The 21,087-nt window shown below is 40.8% G+C and overlaps 1 protein-coding gene across 5 annotated transcripts in view; it reads left to right on the top strand.

The window, feature by feature from the left end:
* Nucleotides 1-21,087, top strand: part of MYO1D (myosin ID) — a 383,172-nt gene that overhangs the window by 112,756 nt on the left and 249,329 nt on the right. For all 5 annotated transcript variants that reach the window (XM_048829695.2, XM_048829697.2, XM_075123527.1 and 2 more), the window contains exons 8-14: nt 515-718; nt 2,951-3,096; nt 3,182-3,296; nt 4,981-5,151; nt 14,102-14,172; nt 15,444-15,518; nt 20,585-20,717. In XM_048829695.2, coding sequence (XP_048685652.1) covers nt 515-718; nt 2,951-3,096; nt 3,182-3,296; nt 4,981-5,151; nt 14,102-14,172; nt 15,444-15,518; nt 20,585-20,717 — 915 coding nt within the window. The remainder of the gene's footprint in view (nt 1-514; nt 719-2,950; nt 3,097-3,181; nt 3,297-4,980; nt 5,152-14,101; nt 14,173-15,443; nt 15,519-20,584; nt 20,718-21,087) is intronic.

Genomic DNA, 21,087 nt, shown 5'->3' with positions numbered 1-21,087 from the left:
GCACCCTCAGATGCAGCGCATCCCGCCCCATGGACTTGTGCTCATCCAGCTTTTCTAAATAGCCCTGAACCACTTCTTTCTCCACGGAGGGCTGCTCATCTCCTCCCCACACTGTTCTGCCCAGTGCAGCAGTCTGGGAGCTGACCTTAGAATCATAGAGTATCAGGGTTGGAAGGGACCTCAGGAGGTCATCTAGTCCAACCCCCTGCTCAAAGCAGGACCAATCCCCAACTAAATCATCCCAGGGCTTTGTCAAGCCTGACCTTAAAAATATCTAAGGAAGGAGATTCCACCACCTCCCTAGGTAATCCATTCCAGTGTTTCACCACCCTCCTCGTGAAAAAGTTTTTCCTAGTATCCAACCTAAACCTCCCCTACCTCAGCTTGAGACCATTACTCCTTGTTCTGTCATCAGCTACCACTGAGAACAGTCTAGACCTTGTTCGTGAAGACAGAGGCAAAAAAAAAAGCATTGAGTACATTGAGCAATCTTGTCTTTCACTACTTGCTACAGGGGAATTTGAAGTTTTCAGTGGATGGCGACACGCCTGTGATTGAAAATGGCAAGGTTGTGTCGGTCATTGCAGACTTGCTGTCAACAAAGTCTGACATGGTGGAGAAGGCCCTGCTTTTTCGAACTGTAGCTACAGGTCGGGATGTCATTGACAAGCAGCACACAGAGCAAGAAGCCACCTATGGCAGAGATGCTTTTGCAAAGGTGAGTCTGAATTCTCTTTCTACAAGTCTGTGCTAGTTTGTCATGCAACAATTTCCAAAACCAGAATTTCCAATTTTCAGTTTTTGCTCTTTAATTTCACAAATGATAGGAGCCTATGGATGAATGAAAGTACAGTAATTCCTCGCTAAATGGTGTAGTTATGTTCCTGAAAAATGCGACTTTGGATTTGCTTAACATCGTTTCCCTTAATTTCCTCATAAGAATTAAATAGGGCAGGATTAGGTTCCAGGGAATTTTTTTTCACCAAACAAAAGGCTATATTATATATATACACACAGTATAAGTTTTAAACAAACAATTTAATACTGGTACAAAGCAATGATGATTGTGAAGCTTGGTTGAGGTGGTGAAGTCAGAGGGTGGGATATTTCCCAGGGAATGCCTTACTGCTAAATGATGAACTAGCAATTGTCTGAGCCCTCAAGGGTTAACTCGTTGTTAATGTAACCTCACACTCTACAAGGCACCAGGAATGGAGGGAAGGGAGACCGCACACACTGTGTGTGTGAGAGAGAGATGCGCATTGCTCCTTTAAGTACGCTGACCCCACTCTTAAGTACATTGCCTTTTTAAGTTAATCAGCAAGCTGAGATGGCAACTGCTGCCAGGAAGCTCCCTCTGTCCTGAGCCCTGTTGTGTGTCCCCCCTGCTCTATGGAAGATGGGGTAAGCGGCGTGCGGGGGATACCCTGACATTAGCCCCCTTCTTCCCACCCTCTCCCCGTGGCACAGCAAGCAGGAGGCTCTGGAGAGCAGCTCCAAGGCAGAGGGCAGGAGCAGCACAGGCAGTAGGGGGAGGGACAGCTGAACTGCTGGTAATTGATAGCCTGCTGGGTGGCTGCTGCACAGGGAACTTAGGGGAGCTGGGATCTATTAGTGGGGCTGCCGGTCTACCTTGGTTCCAAGCCCCCACCAGCTAGCTGCAATGGGCTGCTCTTCCTGCAAGCAGTGGACAAAGCAGGCAGCTGCCAAATGATGATATAAAAGAGCACTGCACAACTTTAAACGAGCATGTTTCCTAATTGATCAGCAACGTAACCACGTTAACCAGGACGACTTTAAGTGAGGAGTTACTGTATTGCAGAGTCTGAAATCTGTGTCGCAGAAGTTACAGCAAAGAGTGCAGATGCTTAATGAAGTTGTTAGAGAAGGTCACAAGGTTTTGGGGGCTGTTAGTCTGGATGTTGCTTCTTCAATATGTATTTTTAGAATATTCACTTAATGAAAGACTTATTCTTCTAAATTAATGGGTTCAGCAGAGTTAAAATTTTATCTGTGAGCTAGGGCAACTCACAAAACAATTTTGGCTGCAGGGTTTGCCAGGACGCTGGAAGTCTCTGCTCTGTTAGTTCATGTCTTGATACAATGGAAATGCTATGAAATGAGATTGAGAGACCAGATTGACAGTTCTAGCTGCCTGCTTGCTGTCAAGAAGAGAGCAGTGGAATGGCATGACATCCTTAAACACACATTAAAGATCATGACAAATGCTACACCTTTGGTTGTTTGGCAACGACAGCAGCCTCATTTGGAAGGGTGATAGTGAGGGACTATTGGGAGGACACTTAACTACTCACATTTATTTTAATTGTGGGAAGGAGGAATGGAGGGAGTTAAATGGTGGTATTGGGTAAGGGCTCACATTTGGGCCTGTCACCTTGAATGTCATTTTAAGGTTGTAATACTTGCCGGAACTGCTTAGTACAGGTGTCACTAATTTGAATGTTTAGATTTTGAAGACAGAAAATGCTCTTGCTTGTGACTACTTCTTGAAAAGTGAACGATGATAATATTTCATCGTACTATATTTTGTGGTGTTAAGTGCTCAGTTCTGATGGGTGTGAGCACTGTATAAAAATTTTAATCCTGCATTCATCTGCTCACCTATATTTTCCATATTCATACAATTCTCTGATGTGGAGATAATTAGGTAGGAAGTAGGTAGCAGAATTGGTAGAGCTGTTTAAGATTCTGTTCTCATAAACGAATTTAGAAAGTAATACAGCAATGTTATATGGAAAGAAAAGGAGGTTTCTCAGATCAAGAAGTCTGTTTAATTTTAGCAGGAGTTTTACCAGTGAATATGGGTTTAATCTGAAAACCAGCTTGAACTAAACTACTACAGACACTAGTATAGAGACCTGACAGAAATACAGCTAAATCAGTTATGAGAGAGATCAGAAATTAAGCCCAATGTTTGTTCTCCTTGTAGGCTATATATGAGCGCCTTTTCTGTTGGATTGTCACACATATCAATGACATCATTGAGGTGAAGAACTATGACACCACAATCCATGGGAAAAACACAGTCATTGGAGTCCTGGATATCTATGGCTTTGAGATCTTCGACAACAACAGGTAAGCTGCATTGCTAGAGAAGGAGATGCTTCATCTTTCCTCAAATGAAAAACTAATCAATTCTTTCTCAACTTTATTTTTGTAGTTTTGAACAGTTCTGCATTAATTACTGCAATGAAAAGTTGCAGCAGCTTTTTATTCAGCTAGTTCTCAAGCAAGAACAGGAGGAGTACCAGCGAGAGGGGATTCCCTGGAATCATGTGAGTGAATTGGCAGTGGGGGTCTGGTTGAATCCAGTGTACCATTACAGGGCATGGTCCTGAAGTTGCTTCACATGTAGACTCCCATCAAAGTCAGTGTGAGCTCTGTATCCAGAGCAGATGCAGCATCAGGCTTGTTATCCATAAATCAGACTCTGGAAAAAGCAAATTGAAAATATATGACACCCTTTCTATACCTTTTGTGGCCTCTTTCTGACTACCATTGTAAACTGGGTATATGTATTTTGTTTAGTTAAACAGGTGTTCAAGTAGAAAGATTTTTTTTGAAATCGATCCTTTCTAACTGTTAGGATTTTGATTAGAAGATGCTGGTTTGCATTGTATAGACATTACAATCCTAATCCTCTACTATAGAAAATCAGTGGCAAAACGCATTGATTTCATTGGTGAACAATCTGGCCTTATAATAGCATAAACCAGGCTTTATGATCCAGTTATGAAAATGTATTGGGGAAATTTATTATAGGAATACTTTTCAGGGGAAGAGCAGTTACACTTACTACCCACTTTCTTACATTGTTGGAAAGCATTTGGCCTTTGTGTGCCTTACAATATGACTGCAGCCTGCGAGTGTCCAGTAAAATTGCACAATGTCATGTATACCACTATCTTGCTGTCACAACTTCCACTGCCATAAGTGTGTATGTGAATGTCTCACTAAGGTGACTGTTGAAAGGTAGTGTAGTTGATTATGGGATCAGTGCAGTGGTAATCTGAAACATGTGAAAGGAGACCCTTCTCTGCTGTGCCTCTTAGTGCTGAAAATGTTTCTGCTATAGCTACGCACTTCTTGACAAATAAAACTCTTCGGTGCTGTATAGGAATAAAAAGGGGCAACTATAGACATGCATATGGGTGTATCATGTAGATCATGTTAAAGCTGCCTAGCCACATAGACATCAGGTGAGCCTCTTCCACTAGAGTCTTTCGTTTTTAGATTTGAATGTTGGCGATGAAAGTAATGTTTACAGAACTCCTGTGCCCGAAGAGGAAGACCCAATACTGGGCCACATTCTCCTCTGTTATGTTTGTCTCCCTACTGGAATCAGTGGGGTTTCCGCTGGGGTAACTGAACAAAGTGAAACCTCCTTTTTCGTGCTAATGACTAGGGGTTTTTTGCTTGCTTTAGTAAAATCTAATTCTGATACAACAACTTTGCTTTTAGTCACTAGACTCCAAGTAAGGGATGAAGTTTGGACATGAGTACTAAACACCTGTTGCGAGTACACTTCTCTTAGAGTAGGAAGTCTGAATATATGATCTGCAGTCCAGCATATTTTCAGATGGTCTGCCTGGGAAGCAGTAATTTTCATTACAATTTGTATGTATATTTTATTTCCACTATCTCAGTGGATCTCAAATTATGGTCTATGGAGTATCAGGTGACCACAGAATGGCATGCTTTGTAAAGCAAGCAGTGGGATATTTTGGGGACGTAGAGGCCTAGGAGAAAAAAATGCTCCAAGTGGTCTGTAGAATGAAACTGTTGAGCACTGCATCTTGAGCCTAGTACTTCTCAGTTTAGTTTCTTTATTACAGTTAATAATGCTGTATTGCATATCATTCTCTCTGTGTGGTTACTGGTGTGTGCATAGAGTTCATCTACTTCCTTCTCACTCGATAGTGAGAGAAGACCTGCAAATACCTGTTTTGTGTTCTGCAGATTGATTATTTCAACAACCAAATCATTGTGGATCTGGTGGAACAGCAGCACAAAGGGATCATTGCCATTCTGGATGATGCCTGTATGAATGTTGGAAAAGTCACCGATGAGATGTTCCTTGAAGCACTGAATAACAAACTGGGGAAACATGCTCATTTCTCCAGCAGAAAGGTAACCTGTTCGTCCGTGTAATCAGAACCTACGTCTCTCCACATGCAGCTCACGCTGTATCATTCTAAGTGGGATAAGGAAAAGGACTCACACAGTGACTGGAATAGAGGAAGGCCCTTTTCTAGAATAGAACTTAGATGTCTGCTGCACATGGTATTTCTATACTTATGTGGCCAATCAAGTTCTCTAGCTTAGAATTAATGAATGAATGAATGCTATAATGGTTTGTATCCAGAAGAGGGAGCTAAAGTATGATCAATGCTATAGATTTTATTTCAAGGGAAAAACGGGAAAGCATGAACTTGTCTTGACATATGATGTCATTTATAACCAATAAGTGCACGGTTCCAGTTCATGTGACTGTTCCCTACAAAACCAGCTTTAATATGCTGTGGCAGTGAAAATGGCTCACATTTCTGCTTTATTACAGCTATGTAATCTTCACCCTCAGTGGCTAAAAACATGCTCATTTAAATTGTATCCATAGTCCTCCAGACCCTTTGATTTGCTTTGTTTTTGGTATGACAACCAGTTAAAAGATTTTGTCACCTGGTAATATTTTAAAAATATGGGCACTGGCCTGATAAATTTGAGAACCACTCACATTGAATAATCCAATAATGTCCTTTAATTTATTGATGTTTTTTCACTGAGAAATAGTATTTGAAATCTGTTCATTAGAATACTGTCTTCACCACTGCACAGCTTTGTATATAAGGTAGGAGTATCTTCGTAGCAGTCTTTAGCACATTTCTTAGACAAGTATATCTCCAGAGACTCTGAATTCAAACAGTAGAAAGAGCTGGATCTGGCTTGTTTTAGTGAAGAATGGAAATGGAAGTAAAATAAAAAGATTTTCATTCCGCTATGGCTTATTCTTAAGTACACTTCACTTGGAGTGTAACCTGTCAGCTAAACTGCCATATACAATTTTTTGGTAAACAACGAACAATATTTTCGCTGTCAGCACTAAGCTGCGGGATTGCTGTGTAGTTAAGGTAGGGGCATATGTTATGAGTACTTCAAATCTTATGAGTAAATGGCAGTGAATTTACTCAGTATATTGAAGTGTTATGTCTGTCATGCATAATTGAGGCTAGTGAATTTGGATGCAAATTCTTTCCGTTGTTAATAATGGTTTTGAATGGTGCTAGTCTCAGGGGCTTTGGGAATGAAGTCTTATATTTTCAGAACAGGTATAGCAAGGGCACCAATAGTCCAGATTTCCAGTGCTACCCTACCAATATACTTAAACCCAAGGGAAGATCATTCTCTGTGACCTGTTCGTTCCTAGGTCTCTTCTATTCTGAGACCACCAGCAAGTGGCTATGCATGGAGGCGAGCGCTGTTGGTATAGTGTGCTGGTGTGAGGGGAAGTGAATTTGACAATGAGTGAGGGGCTATAAATGGAAAAGCCACAACTGACTGAACCACTGGCTTCAGAACATTCCTTGTATAGGGAACATTCAACAGTATGATGTAGTGCTAATATCAGTATTCCTCAGCAGGGAGCGGTATCGTCAGGAAATTCTATATTAGCACAGACTGAAGGAGAAAACAAGGAATACAAAAATAAATGAGCACTTCCGCATGTGTAGACGGTTATATGAATTACTGATGGAAAAACAATCATATCAGATAGTGTAAATCAATATTACCTTGAAGGTTTTAACCCATAAAATCCTCAGCATCTTGTTTCTTCTTCTTCTGACCTCTTGTACCCCTGCAAATAACATTCTTCTCACTAATACCTAAAATATCTTGTTTACTGGCTGTTGCTTCCTCCAGTTACCACCCAATAAAAGTCTGAGTTGTTTCCACCTTCATATTTTAAGTTACAAATAAAGACCTGGTTTCATTTTGCTTCCACTTATTTACTTGGCTTTGTGGACTGCAGTTAAAATACTGTGGTGTCTGTCAGGTAAAGTCTTAACATAATTACTGTGTAAATTAAAGATATTGAGGAAGATGTTCTTAAAGAGTTAAAATACATGTGCTGATATGTTCTGGGAATAGCTCCTGTTTTCCTGCCTCACGGTTAATGCTTCACTGCCCCCCTCTACAGTATGTTGCACTCCACATCAGTGTGAATAAGCTCTAAGGGGCTGCTGTGCCCTAAATAGTCGTGTCCTAGTTTATGTACTGCATATCTAATCTATTGCTTTCTGCTTGGTTGTCCTGGTTATTCTGGTGAAACCTAGATAGACTAGAATAAATACAAGATTTTCACTGTGGCAATAAATAAACAGCAAAAATGTATTATTCACAGAGCAAAAAATGTAGATCTTTTAGAGACTTTCTTCTCAGTCACCTAATAACATAGTTCTGTATGAAAATTAACTATTGCTCACAACACTTGTGATGTACGTAGCAAAGTATTATCAATGAGCAAGGGTTTGTCTTACATTCAGTTTTGTAATTGATTCATCTTGTGTGTGTAAGAGGGTCAGGTGCACTGATGGGTAACCATCAGTGAATTCCTAAATAAACTTTAAATGTCTGGAGATTCTCAGAGGGCAGGTAAAGTACTAAAGCTCACAGTGAGTGGGTGGCAGAGGTGCTATTACAACTTAGTACCATGCTCACTCTTTGACCATGGTGCCTTTTATTCATTTCAGTTGTAGTTTGTGTTTAGAACTAGCAAGGTTTAGGTATACAGGTATAAACATTCCCTATTTACATCTATCAGCTAATATACTAAGGCAGTAAAACTTAAATACATACACATGCCATTAATACATTCAGACGTACTTCCGCCATGAATCACTGAATGCAGTGATTCTCAGCATTAATATTAACAATACGTGACTAATGCCATAGTCCTATAGCTGATTTGGGATGAAATTTACTCATTGCATAAATCCTATATACTTCGGCGTTGTTCTCGAACTCATGCTCATTAGAGTCCACGTTGAGTAAACTAAAGCCAAGGTTAGCATATCAGTCAACATTCTTAGTGAACTGGTTACACCAGAATGTGGTGGAGACCTGTCCATTCCATAATCGACAGCAATAGCACTTTGCTATTCCTTTGCTGTATGTGCCTATGCAGTGTGGTCAGGATCCCCTCACGCAAAGAAACTGGACCCTGTACTTAATGCTGCCTGCCGCTATATTACAGGATGCCTTAAGCCTACTCACGTCAACAGCCTCTACGCCCTTGCAGGTATTGCTCCTCCTAATGTACACTGGGAAATTGCTAAGAGTGCAGAAGGCAATGCACAGATCCAAGACATCCGCTATATGATATAACACTGATGCTGAGTTGACTGAAGTCACAACAAAGTTTTCTTGCCACCATTAAACCCCTAACATTGTTGCCCAAACAGACAAGGTTTCAGTTATGGCAAATGAGTAGAGAATGACCCTGTAGCCTCTGTGCTCTGGCTCCCATCAGTGGAGCGCCTGCCACCCAATGCAGCTCAGCCCTGGGTATACAGCATTGTGTTAATCAACTCCACACTGGAGTCTGCCAGTCTAGAGATGCAATGGTAAAATGGGGCTATGTTACTGGCCCCAATACCTGTGACTGAAAGACTCAAAATATAATGAAGCATCTCCTGCAGTGCCAGTTCCTTGACCATGAATGCTCTTCCAGTGAGCTGGCAGAGTGCAATGATCAGGCAATTGCATGTGCCTGGATGTGGCAGAAAACAGTATGAGGACGCAAGAAGAAGTTCCCATAGTTAACCAGTTGAGCAGTTTATAGTGCTACCACAACTATGCCACTTCAAGGCTGTGACTTTCACACAGCTGATGTATTTAGTTTCCTGGGAGGATGGGTGCTGTTGGACATCTGTCAAACCACGAAGTAACATTAGCACTGCTTGTCTGAGGGTATGTCTACATTACAAAACCATGTTGACCTAAGTTACGTTGACGTACAGCTACTGCAGTAATTAAATCGCTTTTACACGTCCACACTACGCTCCTTGTGTTGGCGGCGTGCATCCTTACCAGGAGCACTTGCACCAGTTTAACTCTCAGTGTGGGGTATTGTGCAACGTCTTCTGAAAGGCAGCAACAGTCGATGTCAGCAACAAGTGTCTGTGCTGAAACTGCATCGACCTGAGCGCTATGCCTCTCATGGAAGTGAAGTTAAGTCAGCATAGTGGGCGAGTTACATCGGCAGGAGCGATGTTTTAGTGTAGAGGCTTACAGTGTTAGGTCCATGTAAGTTGCCTTGCATCAGCCTAACTCTGTAGTGTAGACCAGTTCTGAGAGAGGTAGCAGTTTACTTTTGAACTTGATATGTATTTTGAAGGCCAAATAGCCAGCAGAAAAGGATAAGATGTGAACTGAGAGAGGTTTTAAAAAGAAGGAAACTGCTTTTCTGCAATCCTGTACTGTCAGTCATTTCTCAAATTTTCTTGGCCAGACTTGGCTTCCTAAATATTTCTAAAAAGAAAAGGGGTACTTGTGGCACCTTAGAGACTAACCAATTTATTTGAGCATGAGCTTTTGTGAGCTACAGCTCACTTCATCGGATGCATACCGTGGAAACTGCAGCAGACTTTATATATACACAGAGAATATGAAACAATACCTCCTCCCACCCCACTGTCCTGCTGGTAATAGCTTATCTAAAGTGATCATCAGGTGGGCCATTTCCAGCACAAATCCAGGTTTTCTCACCCTCCACCCCCCCACACAAATTCACTCTCCTGCTGGTGCTAGCCCATCCAAAGTGACAACTCTTTACATAATCAAGTCGGGCTATTTCCTGCATAAATCCAGGTTTTCTCACATCCCCCCCACCCCCATACACACACAAACTCACTCTCCTGCTGGTAATAGCTCATCTAAACTGACCACTCTCCAAGTTTAAATCCAAGTTAAACCAGAACATCTGGGGGGGGGGGTAGGAAAAAACAAGAGGAAACAGGCTACCTTGCATAATGACTTAGCCACTCCCAGTCTCTATTTAAGCCTAAATTAATAGTATCCAATTTGCAAATGAATTCCAATTCAGCAGTTTCTCGCTGGAGTCTGGATTTGAATTTTTTTTGTTTTAAGATGTGAGAGAACCTGGATTTATGCAGGAAATAGCCCGACTTGATTATGTAAAGAGTTGTCACTTTGGATGGGCTAGCACCAGCAGGAGAGTGAATTTGTGTGGGGGGGTGGAGGGTGAGAAAACCTGGATTTGTGCTGGAAATGGCCCACCTGATGATCACTTTAGATAAGCTATTACCAGCAGGACAGTGGGGTGGGAGGAGGTATTGTTTCATATTCTCTGTGTATATATAAAGTCTGCTGCAGTTTCCATGGTATACATCTGATGAAGTGAGCTGTAGCTCACGAAAGCTCATGCTCAAATAAATTGGTTAGTCTCTAAGGTGCCACAAGTACTCCTTTTCTTTTTGCGAATACAGACTAACACGGCTGTTACTCTGAAACCTGTCATTACCCCGACCTGGGATATTCTATCTACTACCCAAGATCCATAAACCTGGAAATCCTGGGCGCTCCATCATCTCAGGCATTGGCACCCTGACAGCAGGATTGTCTGGCTATGTAGACTCCCTCCTCAGGCCCTACGCTACCAGCACTCCCAGCTACCTTCGAGACACCACTGACTTCCTGAGGAAACTCCAATCCATCGGTGATCTTCCTGATAACACCATCCTGGCTACTATGGATGTAGAAGCCCTCTACACCAACATTCCACACAAAGATGGACTACAAGCCGTCAAGAACACTATCCCCGATAATGTCACGGCTAACCTGGTGGCTGAACTTTGTGACTTTGTCCTTACCCATAACTATTTCACATTTGGGGACAATGTATACCTTCAGATCAGCGGCACTGCTATGGGTACCCGCATGGCCCCACAGTATGCCAACATTTTTATGGCTGATTTAGAACAACGCTTCCTCAGCTCTCGTCCCCTAAAGCCCCTACTCTACTTGCGCTATATTGATGACATCTTCATCATCTGGACCCATGGAAAAGAAGCCCTTGAGGAATTCCACCATGATTTCAACAATTTCCATCCCACCACCAACCTCAGCCTGGTCCAGTCCACACAAGAGATCCACTTCCTGGACACTACAGTGCTAATAAACAATGGCCACATAAACACCACCCTATACCGGAAACCTACTGACCGCTATTCCTACCTGCATGCCTCCAGCTTTCACCCTGACCACACCACACGATCCATCGTCTACAGCCAAGCTCTGCGATACAACCGCATTTGCTCCAACCCCTCAGACAGAGACAAACACCTACAAGATCTCTGTCAAGCTTTCTTACAACTACAATACCCACCTGCAGAAGTAAAGAAACAGATTGATAGAGCCAGAAGAGTTCCCAGAAGTTACCTACTACAGGACAGGCCTAACAAAGAAAATAACAGAACGCCACTAGTGGTCACCTTCAGCCCCCAACTAAAACCCCTCCAACGCATTATTAAGGATCTACAACCTATCCTAAAGGATGACCCAACACTCTCACAAGTCTTGGGAGACAGGCCAGTCCTTGCCTACAGACAGCCCCGCAACCTGAAGCAAATACTCACCAACAACCACATACCACACAACAGAACCACTAACCCAGGAACTTATCCTTGCAACAAAGCCCGTTGCCAATTGTGCCCACATATCTATTCAGGGGACACCATCACAGGGCCTAATAACATCAGCCACACTATCAGAGGCTCGTTCACCTGCACATCCACCAATGTGATATATGCCAGCAATGCCCCTCTGCCATGTACATTGGTCAAACTGGACAGTCTCTACGTAAAAGAATAAATGGACACAAATCAGATGTCAAGAATTATAACATTCATAAACCAGTCGGAGAACACTTCAATCTCTCTGGTCACGCAATCACAGACATGAAGGTCGCTATCTTAAAACAAAAAAACTTCAAATCCAGACTCCAGCGAGAAACTGCTGAATTGGAATTCATTTGCAAATTGGATACTATTAATTTAGGCTTAAATAGAGACTGGGAGTGGCTAAGTCATTATGCAAGGTAGCCTGTTTCCTCTTGTTTTTTCCTACCCCCCCCCCCCCCCCAGATGTTCTGGTTTAACTTGGATTTAAACTTGGAGAGTGGTCAGTTTAGATGAGCTATTACCAGCAGGAGAGTGAGTTTGTGTGTGTATGGGGGTGGGGGGGATGTGAGAAAACCTGGATTTATGCAGGAAATAGCCCGACTTGATTATGTAAAGAGTTGTCACTTTGGATGGGCTAGCACCAGCAGGAGAGTGAATTTGTGTGGGGGGGTGGAGGGTGAGAAAACCTGGATTTGTGCTGGAAATGGCCCACCTGATGATCACTTTAGATAAGCTATTACCAGCAGGACAGTGGGGTGGGAGGAGGTATTGTTTCATATTCTCTGTGTATATATAAAGTCTGCTGCAGTTTCCACGGTATGCATCCGATGAAGTGAGCTGTAGCTCACAAAAGCTCATGCTCAAATAAATTGGTTAGTCTCTAAGGTGCCACAAGTACTCCTTTTCTTTTTGCGAATACAGACTAACACGGCTGTTACTCTGAAACCTAAATATTTCTGCTGGCAAGCACTTATTAGGTTGACAGGATGCAAAAAGCCAGGCTAGTGCTTCTTAAATACATAGGAAGAAAAGATATAAAACCAACTAAGGGTTTGAGATGGACCTTATTAGGCCCTTCCACAAGGGACCAAACAAAACTAAAAAGAACACCCTTAAAAATGAAGCCAGTGCACCATCTTAAAAATTGTAGTCAGATTGGATTATCCTTCATGTGTGCAGCATGGCTACTGGATGGTCTAGCCTTGTGGTCTTGTGCTTGTAACTAGTGTGCAGTCATTTTCATTTCTTTGCTAGTTCCAGCTTTTTAAGGAAAACTGGGCTAAAACTATTTGCATTTTCTTTTAGATGCTAGTGACTCCTATGTTGTGGGCTGTTTATGTATCTTCTTTGCAGCACAGTAGTCTAACAGCATATTAAGAGTGTTCTATGGCAACAGGGATAGAGCAATAGCTTTAGTCGCTATTGAGCACCCTGTGGTTAATCACTGACTAGCAGAGCTGTGAAAGTTCTAGCTTGTGTGTTTATTGGCTGCCAGGTATTCGTGGGATCTCATCCTCAAAGGAAACCTGCACAACACTTCAAAAGATGAGCCTGAGACTTAAATTCATAACTTTGCTATACACTTTGAAAATCATGGACTGAATAGACACTGGGTTTGTGACTTATTACAATAATCTATAACCCACTTACACCCCCTGCCCCCAGTTTCTTTTTTTCCCCCTCCTTTCCTTTCCACCTATGATTGGAGGGGTGTTAATGGGCCACTTCACCTTGAACGGTCCCTTTAAATGTTTGACTGCTTATACTAAACAATCTGTTACACCTTGTATTTAGCTGTGATGTTCTGAGTATGTTTCCCAGACCAGAAGAAGAGCTCTGTGTAAGCTCGAAAGGTAGTCTCTTTCACCGACAGAAGTTAGTCCAATAAAAGATATTTCATCACCCACCATGTCTCTCTAAATATTGGTGGGACAGATTGACTGATGCTTTTTAAATACCTTACACTTCATTCAGTCATCCTGAGTTAGTGATACCATGGTATGTTGATTTGGAGGTGATTATGTCATGAAGGAATAAATATGAGCAGATGGGGAACACAAGACCAAGCAGTTCTGTTTCCATGCACATATCCTTATTAATAAAAAAAGGAACAGTTTTTGGAGGTGTCAGTGACTATTTAATTTTAAAAAAATCTGGATCTTAAAACATGGTTTATTTTTATGTCCCTGTGTTTTTATTTATCCAAAAAAATCTAGATAGAGTACATGATGACTTGTGTCTGTAGAAAATAGAGTAATTTTACAATTCTGATTTGTTGTAATACAAGGTGAAATCTAAAAGCTGCTGTGCCCTGAAATTTGTGGAATTTCAATGCTTACACGTAATGCCTTCCTTTTTAATAAATGTGTGATTTATTTTAGCTTTGTGCGACAGACAAGATCCTGGAGTTTGATAGAGACTTTCGGATTAAGCACTACGCAGGAGACGTTATGTGAGTGTTTTCTTTCTGTAATAGAAGGTGCACCTTCTACTTGTTCTTGTCCAGCTTTAACCTACATTGTGTTCTCATTTCTATGTGATAAATGCAACAGATTTAAAATAAAATTCAGTGTCACACTTGTTCTTGCTACATATATGGTCTTCTTGGAAGTTAGGGAATATGAAGAGTGGAGGAGGAAAAATGAAGTTTCCCAAGAGAAGCTTAGGTCTTGTCTACACAAGAAAGTTGTACTGACCTAAGAAATCTGTTTAGTGCCATATCAATTTAGCTTAAATGGATAAAGAATCAGTTTAAGATTAATTGAATTAAAATAGTGCACCCTTAAACTGAAACAAGAGTGTTCACACAACGAGCGTGCATCAGTCTAACTAAATCTCCATAGGGGTTTTTCTACACTTAAAATTTTTTACCCAAAGTAGCTATTTTCGAATAATTATTTTTGGATGTGGATTAAGTTAAATTGGACAAAAGCACTCGTATTCCAGAATAAGAGTGTTGACATGGAAAGTTACTCCAGAATAAATATTCTGGCATATTTCTTGGTGTAGACAAACCCTAAAAGAATCATTAAACCAGTCCAACTTTCTTCTATAGACAATACCCGAAGCTTGTTAATGATGGAACAATTTGGTGACCAATCCAGGCTTTATGGAGTCCACTAAGTGAAGGTGGATTTCTTGTGAAGTCTCTTTTGAATATAGTGTTATTGATAGACACAGCTGACAGGGGTTGGTCCTGCTCTGAGCAGAGGGTTGGAGTAGATGACCTCCTGAGGTCTCTTCCCAACCCTAAGCTTCTGTGATTCTGAAACAGCCAAATTTCTCTGGTAGTTTAGGGAAAAAGAATGAGGTGATACCTCTGTGGTTGAAACTTGTGCACTGCTAGTGGCTTGCAAATCTAAGAGGACAGAAGTGAATTGTGAAAGCACCTGCAGGCAGTACTAGAGCCCATAGTTTGCTGGATGAAATAATTCTTATTGCTTCTCATCTGTAGATTTAAAAATGCATTCTCAAATTAGGGAAGCATTCTTCCCATTCTAAAGAAGGAGAAATTTAGGCACATAAAGGAAGTGATTTAACCCAAAAGGTTATACAGCAAGTTAGTGACAGATCGGAGAATGAGCTTGTCCCTTGTCTCCCAGTCCCACCCATCGACCACATTTCTTCCCTTGTATGTGATTCCATGTTGGTGCACATAGGCTTTTTCTTCCAAATACCCAAATATTTGACCTCTGTGCAACTGACTGTTTTTCTCTTTCACAGATATTCAGTCACAGGATTTATTGACAAAAACAAGGACACTTTATTCCAAGACTTCAAACGCCTAATGTATAACAGGTAGGAACAAAGCTTTGATCAGCCAACCTGTTTTGTACACTATTTTATATTATGCCAAAATATTTTGTTATAGTCTAGTTCATAGAATTTTAAGACTAGAAGGACCTTTATGATCATCTAGTATGACATCATGAATACCCAGGCTAGAGAATTTCACCCAGTAACTTTTGCATAAAGCCCATAATTTCTGAATGAGCTAGAACATAACTTTTGTAGGATGACATCCAATCATAATTTAAAGGTTTCAAGTGATTGAAAATCCACCAGATTGCCAGGTAAACTGTTTCAATGGTTAATTACCCTCACTGTAAACAAATTGCACCTCCTCTCTAGTCTGAATTTGTCTAATTTCAGCATCTAGCCATTAGATCTTCTTATGCCTATGTCTGTTGGATTAAGGAGCTCTTTTACAATAGGAAATCTTTCCCCCATGTAGACCTTGATCAAATTACCTCTTAATCATCTCTTGGATGAACTGTCTATATTGAGTTTCTTTAGTCTCTTGTTGTAAAGCAGGTTTTCTAGACCTCACATCATTCTTGTAGCTCTTTTCTGAACCCTTTCCAATTTGTCAGCATCCATTTTGACGTGTGGGGACGAACAGAGAATAAGTATGCCAGTAATGGTCTCACTAATGTTTTCTACAGCGGTAATAGCTCCTCCTTACTTGTCAGTATCCCCCCTGCTTATGCATCAAAGGATCACATTAGCTACCTCAACTGCCAAGCTACAGTAGAAGTTCATGTTCAGTTGATTATCCACCATGATTCTAAGCCCCTTCCAGAGGTGCTGCTTTCCAGGATCCAGTCCCCCATCCCATCTATTCGGCCGTATTAAAATGCATGCTTAAACCCAACTTCCCAGGTGATCCAGGTCACTCTGTACAGCGGACACGTTCTCATAATTTACCATTCCCCCAGTATATATGTCCTTTGCTAACTTGCCAGAAATGATTTAATATTTTCTTTTGAATCACTGATAACTATTGAATAGCATTTAGCCCCAAAACAACTCCGGTGGGACTCTACTGGAAGCAGCCCCATTGATGGAGTCTCCATTTATAATTTTTCTGGCATCTGCCAGCTAGTTTTAATTCATTAAATGTGCTACATTGATTCTGTATAATGTCAGTTTTTAATCAGAATGTCATATATATTTCAAGACAGTTACCTTTGTCAGCCAAACTTGTAATCTTATCAAACCGTGGTACCAAGTTAGTTTCACAAGACATGTTTTCCATAAAATCATGTTGATGTGCATCAGTTATTCTGCCATTCTTACTGAGTGCATCCCATATCATCTGCCTTCCGGTGATTTTGCCCACAGTCAGTCAGGCTAACCAACCTGTGGTTACCTGGGTCATCCTATTTGCCTGTTTTAAATACTGATACATTAGCTTTTTTCCAGTCCTCTGCAACTTCCCCAATATTCCAAGATTTGTCAAATAACAAAAGTCTCTCAGAGAGCTCATCTGCCAATTCCTTAAAGATGTGATGAATAATATTGTCAGACATATAGATGAACATAATCTGTTGAGGAAGAGTCAACATGGTTTTAGTAAAAGGAAATCATGCCTCACCAATCTACTAGAATTCTTTGAGGGGGTCAACAAGCATGTGGACCAAGGGGATCCAGTGAATATAGTATACTTAAATTTTCAGAAAGCCTTTGACAAGGTCCCTCACCAAAGGCTCTTACACAAAGTAAGCTGCCACGGGATAAGAGGGAAGGTGCTCTCATGGATTGGTAACTGGTTAAAGATAAGAAACAAAGGGTAGGTATAAATGGTTAGTTTTCAGAATGGAGAGAGGTAAATGGTGGTGTCCCCCAGGGGTCTGTTCTGGGCCCAGTCCTATTCAACATATTCATAAATGATCTGGAAAAAAGGGTAAATAGTGAGGTGGCAAAATTTGCAGATGCGAAGAGCTACAAAAGGGTCTCTCAAAACTGGGTGACTGGGCAACAAAGTGGCAGATGAAATTTAATGTTGATAAATGCAAAGTAATGCACATTGGAAAGAATAATCCCAGCTATACATATAAAATGATGGGGGTCTAACTTAGCTGTTACCACTCAAGAAAGAGATCTTGGAGTCAATGTGGATAGTTCTCTGAAAACATCCACTCAATGTGCAGCGGCAGTCAAAAAAGTGAACAGAATGCTGGGAATAATTAAGAAAGGGATCGATAATAGGACAGAAAATATCATGTTGCCTCTATATAAATCCATGGTACGCCCACATCTTGAATACTGTGTGCAGATGTGATCGCCCCATCTCAAAAAAGATATATTGGAAAAGGTTCAGAAAAGGGCAGCAAAAATGATTAGGAGTATGGAATAGCTTCCGTATGAGGAGAGATTAATAAAACTGGGACTTTTCAGCTTGGAAAAGAGACTGCTAAGGAGAAAGATGATTGAGGTCTATAAAATCATGACTGGTGTAGAGAAAGTAGATAAGGAAGTGTTGTTTACTACTTCTCATGACACAAGAACTAGGGGTCACCAAATGAAATGAATAGGCAGCAGGTTTAAAACAAACAAAAGGAAGTATTTCTTCACAAAACGCACAGTCAACCTGTGGAACTCTTTGCCAGAGGATGTTGTGAAGGCCAAGACTATAACAGGGTTGAAAAAAGAACTAGATAAGTTCATGGAGGATAGGTCCATCAATGGCTACTAGCCAGGATGGGCAGGAATGGTGTCCCTAGCCTCTGTTTGCCAGAAGTTGGGAATGGGCGACAGGGGATGGATCACTTGATGATTCCCTGTTCTGTTCATTCCCTCTGGGGCCACTGTCGGAAAACAGGATACTGGGCTAGATGGACCTTTGGTCTGACCCACTAGGGCCATTCTTATGTTCTAAGTTATCTGACCTTACAGATTTAAAAATGTTTAACTTTGGTAGATGCTGTTTAACACCCTGCCCATTTACTGTTAGAATAGAAAGCATTTCATTTTCACTGAAAGATGTGATTCCACCTTCTAGCTTGTTTCCAAACACAGGAGAGAAATATTAATGAGCACTTCTGTTTTTTCTACCTCATTATTAACAACTGTGTCATTCCTGTCTAATAATGGACCTATACTACTGCTTGGATTTTTTGTTGTTCCTGATTTTTTAAATATAATTTCTTACTGTCCTGGCCCTACTAGCCACAGATTTTTTCATTGGTACCTTTTCTACCTTTACTAATTGTCTGCATTTTATAATTAATTATTTATAATCATTGCTCTCAGCTTCTCCTTTTCTGTTTTTATGAATATTTTAATAGGATTTTTAACTGAAGAAGACTTTAGCGTCTGGAATTGAGTGTTTTTGGCACCTAAGTCAGCAGTTGTCTAAGAATACTTTATTTTTGCACATCTGTGTTTTTGTTTGTTTTTCTACCCACAGTTTTTCTTGTTTTCAAGCTTTGAGAGACTGGCCCTTTTTATAGTGTCAAATATATATCACTGGTTTGGGCTGTATTCTGTTGGCACATGAATGTAACCAATCATTCCATATAAGCAACAACTAATTTTTACGTATCAGTCATCTTTATCCATCAGAAAGAGTTATTATATAAAGTTACCTTTAGATGGGTGTAATACTTCCTGTGCTAGAAAATTATCTATAATTCTTAGAAACTCATAGGATGCTTTACTAATGGCAGCATGAGACTGCAGCATGTGTCCCTCTGACTGAAATCCCCCAGGATAATGCTGCTTTTCTTTCTACACATTATAGATCTATATTTTAAGGAATTGTTCATCCTGTTTTCTGTCCTAGTCATCTATTATAGACCCCAGACCAATACTCCATGTTGTGACTTATCAGTTGATACTGTACATTGATTCATAAGCATTCCAGGTCTCTCACTTCTGAAGTGTCTATCTCTGAAGATGGTAATGGCACCCCTTTTCTGCCCACTCTGTTCTGCGTAAATAGGTTGTCTGTTATGGTTTTTAACTTACTGATCATGTGACTCCTCTGAGATTTCAGTAATACCAATTATGTCAAATTTTTTCATAAACCAGCATTTCTGATTTCTCCTCGCATCCATATATAGGCGGTTAAAATTTTTTTCTCTGTGTCCCTTAACTTCTTGATTCTTTATATTCATGATGCCTTGAGTATGACTTGTTTATATTTGTAATTGTTACTCTTTCATAGCTTCTCCTTTTTGTTGCTAGTTTAATGCCCAGCCTACTAGTCAAGCTAATCTGTCACCAGGAGTGTTGCTTCTCCTGCTGCTGAGGTGGAGGCTTTCCAAACCAAACAGCCTCATCTCCCCAAAGAAGGGGGCCCAATGTTCCATGAACCCAAACCTTCTACTTTACTCCACTTACCCAGCAGCAGTTTACATCCATTATCTTCTGTTTATCTTGTCTTGCTTGTGAGGCAGAAAAGATCTCTCCAAGACAACCACCTGTACTTTCCTCTCCCACAGCTCCCTTTTATAATGCCCCCGATGGATCAGCTATGGATCAGTCTTGTTAAAGGCATGAATTTAACTGTGACTTTGTTTATTTTTACCCTGTATTTCTGATTGAGTAACGTAGGTTAAAGTTTAAAATTGGTTTGGAATGTTTTTGGCTTTATTTTCAATACAAGTATCACTTGTGCAGGATATATTAATTTGGAATAAAATACTATGCATCTTAAAGGAAGGGGTGGATTATGCAGTGTTTCATATTAATTTCTTAGGTTACTGATCTTAATTTTGGGCCCTCTTTTATGCACATATTTATGCTGGCTAGACTAAGGACTATAAAGAGGAAATCTCTCAAAACCACTTTCCAGTCTACTATTATCTAGCTAGGAGAATGTGTGCTTGCCATACTACCAGTGTATTCAGTAATAACCTTGTACTGTAAATTAATTAACTAATAAACAGTAGAGTTTTGCAGCACCAAACTGATGTACTGGCTTAGCCAATCTGTCAAAAGAACTGGGATTGCCATCAGTCTCTGACCCAGAAGTTAATTGTCTAATTTAGAGCACTGTAAAATTAGTTACTGCCACTGACACCTTGTTAGAATCTTCATAAGTAAACAAACTGCTTCCTCTAACTCTGTCCTTCTAGCTCCAATCCTGTGTTGAAGATGATGTGGCCTGAAGGTAAATTGAGTATCACAGAAGTGACCAAGCGACCCTTGACTGCTGCTACCCTTTTTAAGAACTCCATGATTGCACTAGTAGACAACCTGGCATCTAAGGTAATGAACTGACTGTCTCAAAATAAGTTCTGACTTTGGATTATAGAGATGTGTGGATCCTCTCTGCAGTGTGTCTATGCCTTTCCTGGTTTAGAGTTCCAAGTTTATCTGTCATATTATTTTTGCCTCCAGTTGAAGTCCCGTTATAGAGGACACCAGTCATAAGTAGTTCTTATTACACTAAGCAAATACTCCTTGCCTTTAGCAAAGCTCTTGATGTTTATGGAGTGTAAATGCTGAGAAGTATCCTCTTTTTTTTAATTTGTCTTCCAATACAAGGCGTGACGTGTGTGGAAGCAAAGTAGGGAAAGGGGAGGTGGTTCTAACCTGAAATCTAGTTGGCTTGGAAAATGCAGCCCTAGGTCGAGAC

This window comes from Caretta caretta, chromosome 27 (genome assembly GCF_965140235.1).
Source record: "Caretta caretta isolate rCarCar2 chromosome 27, rCarCar1.hap1, whole genome shotgun sequence".
Classification (NCBI taxonomy): Eukaryota; Metazoa; Chordata; order Testudines; family Cheloniidae; genus Caretta; species Caretta caretta.
This window is presented reverse-complemented; position numbering and strand designations above follow the sequence as displayed.